At 45.2% G+C, this 10,906-nt stretch overlaps 1 protein-coding gene across 1 annotated transcript in view; it reads right to left on the bottom strand.

The window, feature by feature from the left end:
- Positions 1-2,526, bottom strand: part of ap3b1a (adaptor related protein complex 3 subunit beta 1a) — a 148,190-nt gene extending 145,664 nt beyond the window's left edge. The window contains exon 1 of the mRNA XM_083794337.1: positions 2,186-2,526. Within this exon, the coding sequence (XP_083650463.1) occupies positions 2,186-2,337 (152 nt within the window). The 5' untranslated portion in view covers positions 2,338-2,526. The remainder of the gene's footprint in view (positions 1-2,185) is intronic.
- Positions 2,527-10,906: the final 8,380 nt, after the last annotated feature.

The following is a 10,906-nucleotide window of genomic DNA, read 5'->3' as shown; positions in this document are numbered from 1 at the left end:
CTGAGGTGACCACCGAACTGCAACATGACGTCACTGAGCTGACCACCGAACTGCAACATGACGTCACTGAGGTGACCACCGAACTACAACATGACGTCACTGAGGTGACCACCGAACTACAACATGACGTCACTGAGGTGACCACCGAACTGCAACATGACGTCACTGAGGTGACCACCGAACTGCAACATGACGTCACTGAGGTGACCACCGAACTACAACATGACGTCACTGAGGTGACCACCGAACTACAACATGACGTCACTGAGGTGACCACCGAACTACAACATGACGTCACTGAGCTGACCACCGAACTGCAACATGACGTCACTGAGCTGACCACCGAACTACAACATGACGTCACTGAGGTGACCACCGAACTACAACATGACGTCACTGAGGTGACCACCGAACTACAACATGACGTCACTGAGCCGCGGTGAAGAGCAAACCACCGCCACCGCTCCAGCCCTTCTCTCTGTTTTTACTCACCACCGCTCAACGTTATTTCAGCTCCGGTGGTCAGCTCACCACCGGAGCGGTGGTCAGCTCACCACCGGAGCGGTGGACAGTTCACCACCGGAGCGGTGGTCACCTCACCACCGGAGCGGTGGTCACCTCACCACCGGAGCGGTGGACAGTTCACCACCGGAGCGGTGGTCACCTCACCACCGGAGCGGTGGACAGTTCACCACCGGAGCGGTGGTCAGCTCACCACCGGAGCGGTGGTCAGCTCACCACCGGAGCGGTGGACAGTTCACCACCGGAGCGGTGGTCACCTCACCGCCGGAGCGGTGGTTCACCTCACCACCGAAAATCCAGACTATGAATAGGCCTTTAAAAGTCTTAAAGCAGTGGTTCCCAAAGTGGGGTCCGGGGGACCCCCCTCCCCAGGGGTCCTTGAGGGACTTCCAGGGGGTCCAGGGACCCTCAGGGGTCCTTGAGGAACTTCCAGGGGGTCCGGGGACCCTCAGGGGTCCTTGAGGGACTTCCAGGGGGTCCGGGGACCCTCAGGGGTCCTTGAGGGACTTCCAGGGGGTCCCCAGCTAAATGATAGTTTGGAACTAAATTGGACCCTTGTGGGTCTGTAACTCTCAGAGTTAAATTAACATTGAATTTACAATATAAATTGGGGTCCCAGAGATAGAAAGGCCATTAAATGGGGGTCCGTAGACTAATGCATGTCAAACTGGGGGTCCTTGAGATTAAACGGGTTTAGGATCACTGCTAGAGCCGTACAATTATTCTCTTATGGGGGTCCCTGGCAGGCATATCTCTTCAAATGGGGGGTCCCTGGCATATCTTTTCAAATGGGGGTCCCTGGGCATATCTTTTCAAATGGGGGGTCCCTGGCATATCTCTTCAAATGGGGGTACCTGTAATCTTTTCAAATGGGGGTCCCTGGCATATCTTTTCAAATGGGGGTCCCTGGCATATCTCTTCAAATGGGGGTCCCTGGCATATCTTTTCAAATGGGGGTCCCTGGCATATCTTTTCAAATGGGGATCCCTGGCATATCTTTTCAAATGGGGGTCCCTGGCATATCTTTTCAAATGGGGGTCCCTGGCATATCTCTTCAAATGGGGGTCCCTGGCATATCTTTTCAAATGGGGGTCCCTGGCATATCTTTTCAAATGGGGGGTCCCTGGCATATCTTTTCAAATGGGGGTCCCCGGCATATCTTTTCAAATGGGGGTCCCTGGCATATCTTTTCAAATGGGGGGTCCCTGGCATATCTTTTCAAATGGGGGTCCCTGGCATATCTTTTCAAATGGGGGTCCCTGGCATATATTTTCAAATGGGGGTTATGATTAGAGTCAATGTGTGGGTCCTTGACATGAAAGATTCTTAAACTCTTAAAGCCAACATGACAACAATGCAAACATGTCATTATTAGTAGTAGCATTGGTGATATATTTTTAAAAAGGCTTTATGTTACTTCTTAAACTCCTGCAGAATATTGTTTAGTTTTGGGTCTGAGACTCTAAATGAATATAAATGACTGAAAGAAAGTGATGAATAAAATAATAACGGACCCTTTCCTTGACATGAAAGAGCCTGAGGAAACAAACAAATAAGTATTTTTTTACTGCTTTCAAAAGTATGTTTCTTACTTCTTAAAAGTCAAAACAAGTAGATATATCTTAACAACAGAACAACAGCATGTCATTATAATTACTCTTACTTCTTAAAGTCCTGGCTGAACAGGCCGAAGCCAGCCGGGCCGGGCCCGGTGGTGCTGGAGGTCCCGTGGCCGCTTGACAGAGCGTCCTGGCCGGCTTCCACCCCAGCCTCCGGCCCGCTGCCTGGCTGCTGCTCGTTGTACGACGTTAGCATGTTGCTAATGCTAACGTTGTTGTTGTTGTTGTTGCTGTTATGAGAACTGTGAATGTCACAGTGTTCACTGTCAAAGTGTTGTTTTATAATTATTATTATGATAATTATAATAAACTGGTTGTTTGTTTGTTTTTTAAGCAAAGCAACTAAATAAATCTCTTACTAACTTTTTTAACACCAAGCAGGAAGTGTGACCAGTGTTGCCAGGTTGTGTGGTTGCGTGAAAGAAATAAGCACTAAGCAGCTAGGTCCATGGATTTGATTTATTAACAGTTTGCAGAATTACAGTACATTTCAAGCACAAACTCAATACAAAGACTGATAACTGTGAGTGGACAACAACAAGACACTCGCCCCGTTTCTGTTTTCCTCCCAGAATTCCTCCCAGTGAGGGGTGGGAGAGGCTGGACTTTGAATTTCTCTAACTATAAACTTGCATGACAGCAGAACAGCCTAAGTACAAATATAATTTATGAAAAGCTACTACAGTGAAGTCTGTTCACAGAAGTTGTTGTAGGATATGTGGGGATTATCTGACGAGGTACCATTTGAGGGGGCAAAACCTTACATATACTAAATAATACTAAATTGTTTATAGGGTCAATATAAGTAAAATAATATAGCCTTTCCACAGGAGTATCTTTTTATATTTTTCCAAAAAGAATACAAACAGCCAATAGCATTATTACAAAGGGGAAAATTCCGGGAGGAAAAACGGGCAAGCACCGGGGCGAGTGGTCCAGTATTCGAGTGGACGACCCAATAAAGCATTACACTTGTTTACAAGAGGGTCCACCTTGTTCAATTCATCATAACATTTAGAGACGTACAAATATACACTTCTATTTAAAAAATAATAAAATAAGGAAATCATCAAAAAATAATCCCAAAAAGATGCGACTAATATGATAATTGAAAATATCTAATACCCCAACATTTAGATTTTGGAAAATATCCGATCTACAAGCTCACAACACGTCGCGATGTGAGCTTGTAGATCGATATTTTCCAAAAACAAAATCTTGGGGGGTAAAAAAAACTAGCCATGGGGAAAAAAACGAACACATTTTGTGGAATATTTTAATACATTTAATGTGGAGGTACTTGACATGGAAATGAGTAAAATACTACACTTTAGAAATAAGACCAAATAAACAACTACACTTTAGAAACAATACCAAATAAACACTACACTTTAGAAACAAGACCAAATAAACAACTACACTTTAGAAACAAGACCAAATAAACAACTACACTTTAGAAACAAGACCAAATAAACAACTACACTTTAGAAACAAGACCAAATAAACAACTACACTTTAGAAACAAGACCAAATAAACAACTACACTTTAGAAATAAGACCAAATAAACAACTACACTTTAGAAACAAGACCAAATAAACAACTACACTTTAGAAACAAGACCAAATAAACAACTACACTTTAGTAACAAGACCAAATAAACAACTACACTTTAGAAACAAGACCAAATAAACAACTACACTTTAGAAACAAGACCAAGTAACAACTACACTTTAGAAATAAGACCAAATAAACAACTACACTTTAGAAACAAGACCAAATAAACAACTACACTTTAGAAACAATACCAAATAAACAACTACACTTTAGAAACAATACCAAATAAACAACTACACTTTAGTAACAAGACCAAATAAACAACTACACTTTAGAAATAAGACCAAATAAACAACTACACTTTAGAAACAATACCAAATAAACAACTACACTTTAGAAACAAGACCAAATAAACAACTACACTTTAGAAACAAGACCAAATAAACAACTACACTTTAGAAACAATACCAAATAAACAACTACACTTTAGTAACAAGACCAAATAAACAACTACACTTTAGAAACAATACCAAATAAACAACTACACTTTAGACACAAGACCAAATAAACAACTACACTTTAGAAACAAGACCAAATAAACAACTACACTTTAGAAACAAGACCAAATAAACAACTACACTTTAGAAACAATACCAAATAAACAACTACACTTTAGTAACAAGACCAAATAAACAACTACACTTTAGAAACAATACCAAATAAACAACTACACTTTAGACACAAGACCAAATAAACAACTACACTTTAGAAAGAAAAGCAGCAACCATCTATAATTTACAGGCAACTTTAAAGGAAGAAACAAGCCCAAAGTCGCTTATAATAAACGGACATGGCAACAGTGAGTTTGACCGAGCAAAGTTGCAGTCACATGACTGTGGGGAACATATAGCTAGATATGATATGATATGACCAAGGTGCACAGTATAAACAAATCACACCCGTGTGAAGTGAGAGGCACTGTTATCATCTTCCAACATAGTCGATAGTGTGTATATATACATATACATATACTATACATATACTATATACATATACATATACATATATATATCTATATATATCTATAAATATATATACTTTTTTAATGAATGTCTATAACACTGGTTCTCAACCAGTGGTCCGGGGACCACCAGTGGTTCTTGAGGTTGTTGCAGGTGGTCCCCCAGCTCATGTCTGTCTGTCTGTCTGTCTGTCTGTCTGTCTGTCTGTCTGTCTGTCTGTCTGTCTGTCTGTCTGTCTGTCTGTCTGTCTGCCTGCCTGCCTGCCTGCCTGCCTGCCTGCCTGCCTGCCTGTCTGCCTGCTTGTCTGCCTGCCTCATGTCTGTCTGTATGTCTGTCTGTCTGCCTGCCTGCCTGCCTGCCTGCCTGTCTGCCTGCCTGCATGTCTGTCTGCCTGCCTGCCTGCCTGCCTGCCTGTCTGTCTGCCTGCTTGTCTGCCTGCCTCATGTCTGTCTGTATGTCTGTCTGCCTGCCTGCCTGCCTGCCTGCCTGCCTGCCTGTCTGCCTGCCTGCATGTCTGTCTGCCTGCCTGCCTGCCTGCCTGTCTGTCTGCCTGCCTCATGTCTGCCTGCCTGTCTGCCTGCCTCATGTCTGCCCGGGGCTAATCTCGTGAACCGTTGCAATGATCAGTGAACATTCCTTGGCCTTCGCTGCCTGCCAGTAAAACATAGAAGTGCTCTCAGTGGCCAGACGCAAATCTGCAAAGACCGTACGGTGGACTCCATGTTGCTCTAGAAGGACAGAAGACCGTACAGTGGACTCCATGTTGCTCTAGAAGGACAGAAGACCGTATGGTGGACTCCATGTTGCTCCTAGAAGGACAGAAGACCGTACGGTGGACTCCATGTTGCTCTAGAAGGACAGAAGACCGTACGGTGGACTCCATGTTGCTCTAGAAGGACAGAAGACCGTACAGTGGACTCCATGTTGCTCTAGAAGGACAGAAGACCGTACGGTGGACTCCATGTTGCTCTAGAAGGACAGAAGACCGTACGGTGGACTCCATGTTGCTCTAGAAGGACAGAAGACCGTACAGTGGACTCCATGTTGCTCTAGAAGGACAGAAGACCGTACGGTGGACTCCATGTTGCTCTAGAAGGACAGAAGACCGTACAGTGGACTCCATGTTGCTCTAGAAGGACAGAAGACCGTACGGTGGACTCCATGTTGCTCTAGAAGGACAGAAGACCGTACAGTGGACTCCATGTTGCTCCCTGGAAGGACAGAAGACCGTACGGTGGACTCCATGTTGCTCTAGAAGGACAGAAGACCGTACGGTGGACTCCATGTTGCTCTAGAAGGACAGAAGACCGTACGGTGGACTCCATGTTGCTCCCTCGAAGGACAGAAGACCGTACGGTGGACTCCATGTTGCTCCCTGGAAGGACAGAAGACCGTATACTTTTCTTTGCAGATTATTATTAGAAAATATACATTAACCACTTCAGCTCCATATACATTTCAGCCATTTGAAAATAGCAGAACTTTCTTTTTCCGTTGCCTTGATTGATAGTTAGGGGCGACTGTGGCTCAGGAGGTAGAGCAGGTCGTCCAATCAGGGCTCAGGAGGTAGAGCAGGTCGTCCAATGGGTCGGCGCCTCCGCGGTTCGAATCCCGGCTCCTCCTCCTGTCTACATGTCCATGTCCTGTATAGTGTCCTTGAGCAAAGACACTGAACCCCTAATTGCTCCCGATGTGCTAGTTGGTGCCTTGCATGGCTTCCACCGCAGTCGGTGTATGCATGTGTGAATGTAATGCACAGTCTCTGTAAAGCGCCTTGGATAAAGGCGCTATATAAATGCACCATTTACAGTGCAGACAGACGTAGGGTCAGTCCCTCGTTGCCAGGGCTTTTCAGGCGTCCCACAGATTGAGACCCTGTCCCACATTGTGACTGGCAGTGTTCAAATGCCCTAATAGTTTAGTCCCCTAATAGTCCCTGTCCCACATTGTGACTGGCAGTGTTCAAATGCCCTAATAGTTTAGTCCCCTAATAGTTGGCTTTCTGTTGTAAAGCTCTCATTGCCTCTTTCCTGCTAAATGTAGCCGTCTATTAAGTCTGTTAGAGAAATATCCCCTAGGCTGTACGGTACCAAGTCAGCCCATGATACTACCCATGACCAGAATTTGCATTTAAAACCAAATGTGAGATCAGAGTGGTTTAATAATAAATGATAGGCATTATTATAGGCCTATGGTAGAATATGACATCAACGCATTTGAGTAATACGTTGCTAACCACCCCCCCCCCCCCCCTACAGAACAACAACAGGTAAGTGCTTGTCTTTGTAGTCTATGAAACAGTGCAGGGTGACAGGTTTGAACGAAATAAGAGTGCGAGATCCAGGCCCTAAATTGGCCCTGATAACCAGTTATTCAACACAGAGCAGACTAGCCAACAACAGAATAAAAAGGAATTTTGAGAACCGAACGGATGATCTTCTAAAAGATTATAAAATTATATCAGCCTACAGAAAAAACAAAAACCTTAAAGATTATCTAGTACACAGCAAGCTAAAAGAAATCAACACACCAGCACGCGAGGGACCAGAATACTTCAAACCCAAACAATTAGTCAAAAATAGAACTACAAAACGCGTGTTAGAGATTAAACAACGAATAACAACCAGAACCAGCAACTGCATTTACTTAATCACATGTAACAAATGTGGTTTACAATATGTCGGAGAAACGGTTAAAACAATATAGGTACAAGGCTGGGACAACACAGATACAATATTAAAAATGGAAAAAAAGACAACCACAAGGTTTGTGCAACATTTCATGGGTCACGGCATTGAAGCTCTAAAAGTATCTGGACACAATCCCAACTGGACAGTTTTAGGACAAAGACGTTTTAATGAAAAACAGTGGATTAAGAACCTCAACACGGATTTTCCTGGAGGCTTAAACATGCCTAAAATCAGATCTTGAACACAACAAAACCTAAACTCAGGATTAAACTGGAGAAATCTCCAGTTTTCAAAAAAATAGCAGATCTACAAGCTCATAGCGCGCCACCGAGTGGCATGAGCTTGTAGGTCTGCTATTTTTCGACCAGAGGTCGCAACATGTGTAGGCACAGTGCACTGAAGTTTTTTAATCCCCCCCCCCCCCCCCCCCCCCTACAGAACAACAACAGGTAAGTGCTTGTCTTTGTAGTCTATGAAACAGTGGCTCTGCAGAGCAGGGTGACAGGTTTGAACAGGTCTCTTCTTCTCTCTCTCTCTCTCTCTCTCTCTCTCTCTCTCTCTGTCACCCCTCCTCCTCTCCCCCCCTCTCTCTCTTCTCTCTCTCTCTCTGTCACCCCCCCCCTCTCTCTCTCTCTCTCTGTCACCCCCCCCCTCTCTCTCTCTCTCTCTCTCTCTGTCACCCCTCCTCCTCTCCCCCCCTCTCTCTCTTCTCTCTCTCTCTCTGTCACCCCCCCCCCCCCTCTCTCTCTCTCTCTCTGTCACCCCCCCCTCTCTCTCTCTCTCTCTGTCACCCCTCCTCCTCTCCCCCCCCCTCTCTCTCTCTCTCTCTCTCTGTCACCCCTCCTCCTCTCCCCCCCCCCTCTCTCTCTCTCAGTCACCCCTCCTCCTCTCTCTCTCTCTCAGTCACCCCTCCTCCTCTCTCTCTCTCTCTCTCTCTCTCTCTCTCTCAGACATCAGGACATTCTCCTGTGACTCTGAACAACACAACAGACACAACAGACCTCCTGAGACACCGGCTGACACTGTAAGGTAGGACAACAGACTATAGATCTAATACATGTATAGATACCTGTTTGCACTGTAAGGACAACAAACTATAGATCTAGTGAATGTAAACTTGTACACTGAGTTGACCCACATCACTTTAGTTTAGTGTTGATGACATTTTAACTCTTTAAGGACTGAATCCATGTTGGCTAAAGTTACAGATTATAGACCAATATGTGGCTCTTTAGCCCATTTCGGGCGGGAACCCCTTTTGGTGTTAGCATTATGTTATGCTTTAGCTATTGAAAAATAGCAGACCTACAAGCTCATGCCACTCGGTGGCGCGCTATGAGCTTGTAGGTCTGCTATTTTTTTAGAAAAATCGAAGAACGACTGACATTTAGAAACATAGCTTTTTCAGAAAACTGTCAGGATGTAGAAGACCTTTTTAGAATCTGATCTCAGGTCAGAATGGGGAATCCATGTTGGGTAAAGTTCTACAGGTCATAGAGCAACATGTGGCTCTTTTTGGAAGTTTGTCCATAAAACTTATAGAAGGCATTTTTCTCCTACTTTACTTTCACTTCTGTCATGTTGTCGTTGCTGAACAAGATGTGACTGTGTTCACTTCCTGTTGAGCCATGTTCTCCCTCGGTGACCACATCCTGTTGCGCTGTTCTCTCTACACAGAGCTACAGTTACATCATGTACTGCCCCCCCCCCCCCCAGTGCATGTGTGCGTGCATGCGTGCGTGTATGTGTGCATGCGTGCGTGTGTGTGTGCATGCGTGCGTGTGTGTGTGTGCATGCGTGCGTGTATGTGTGCATGCGTGCGTGCGTGTGTGTGTGTGCGTGCGTGCGTGTGTGTGTGTGTGCGTGTGTGCGTGCGGCCTTGTGAGGCAGATTCTAAAGTGGAAACCACACTTGCTACAACATGCAAGGGTCACTGTGGTTGCAACGAGATGCAACTATGTGTAACTCCTCTCGACAGGGACCCCCATCTGATAATATGTTGTTCCAGGGACCCCCCATCTGATAATATGTTGTTCCAGGGACCCCCATCTGATAATATGTTGTTCCAGGGACCCCATCTGATAATATGTTGTTCCAGGGACCCCCATCTGATAATATGTTGTTCCAGGGACCCCCCATCTGATAATATGTTGTTCCAGGGACCCCCCATCTGATAATATGTTGTTCCAGGGACCCCCATCTGATAATATGTTGTTCCAGGGACCCCCCATCTGATAATATGTTGTTCCAGGGACCCCCCATCTGATAATATGTTGTTCCAGGGACCCCCATCTGATAATATGTTGTTCCAGGGACCCCCATCTGATAATATGTTGTTCCAGGGACCCCCATCTGATAATATGTTGTTCCAGGGACCCCCCATCTGATAATATGTTGTTCCAGGGACCCCCATCTGTTAATATGTTGTTCCAGGGACCCCCCATCTGATAATATGTTGTTCCAGGGACCCCCATCTGATAATATGTTGTTCCAGGGACCCCTCCATCTGATAATATGTTGTTCCAGGGACCCCTCCATCTGATAATATGTTGTTCCAGGGACCCCTCCATCTGATAATATGTTGTTCCAGGGACCCCCATCTGAAAATATGTTGTTCCAGGGACCCCTCCATCTGATAATATGTTGTTCCAGGGACCCCCATCTGTTAATATGTTGTTCCAGGGACCCCCCATCTGATAATATGTTGTTCCAGGGACCCCCCATCTGATAATATGTTGTTCCAGGGACCCCCATCTGATAATATGTTGTTCCAGGGACCCCCATCTGATAATATGTTGTTCCAGGGACCCCCATCTGATAATATGTTGTTCCAGGGACCCCCCCATCTGATAATATGTTGTTCCAGGGACCCCCATCTGATAATATGTTGTTCCAGGGACCCCCCATCTGATAATATGTTGTTCCAGGGACCCCCATCTGATAATATGTTGTTCCAGGGACCCCCCATCTGATAATATGTTGTTCCAGGGACCCCCATCTGATAATATGTTGTTCCAGGGACCCCTCCATCTGATAATATGTTGTTCCAGGGACCCCCATCTATAATATGTTGTTCCAGGGACCCCCATCTGTTAATATGTTGTTCCAGGGACCCCCAACTGAAAATATGTTGTTCCAGGGACCCCCCATCTGAAAATATGTTGTTCCAGGGACCCCCATCTGAAAATATGTTGTTCCAGGGACCTCCATCTGAAAATATGTTGTTCCAGGGACCCCCATCTGAAAATATGTTGTTCCAGGGACCCCCATCTGAAAATATGTTGTTCCAGGGACCCCCCATCTGATAATATGTTGTTCCAGGGACCCCCATCTGAAAATATGTTGTTCCAGGGACCCCCCTGCTTTCTTTCGTTTTGGGGATTTTAGCAGCTTTTGACAGGGGGGCGGGGGCATTCGAGCATGGGGCTAAATATGTATTTTTTACAAAATATTATGGCGATTTATTATTTGTATTATTTACTATAGTCCTAATAAACC

Source organism: Protomyctophum parallelum (assembly GCF_964188405.1).
Source record: "Protomyctophum parallelum genome assembly, chromosome: 21".
In the NCBI taxonomy this organism is placed as follows: domain Eukaryota; kingdom Metazoa; phylum Chordata; class Actinopteri; order Myctophiformes; family Myctophidae; genus Protomyctophum; species Protomyctophum parallelum.
The sequence above is the reverse complement of the archived record's forward strand: the minus strand, read 5'-3'. Positions and strand labels throughout refer to the sequence as shown.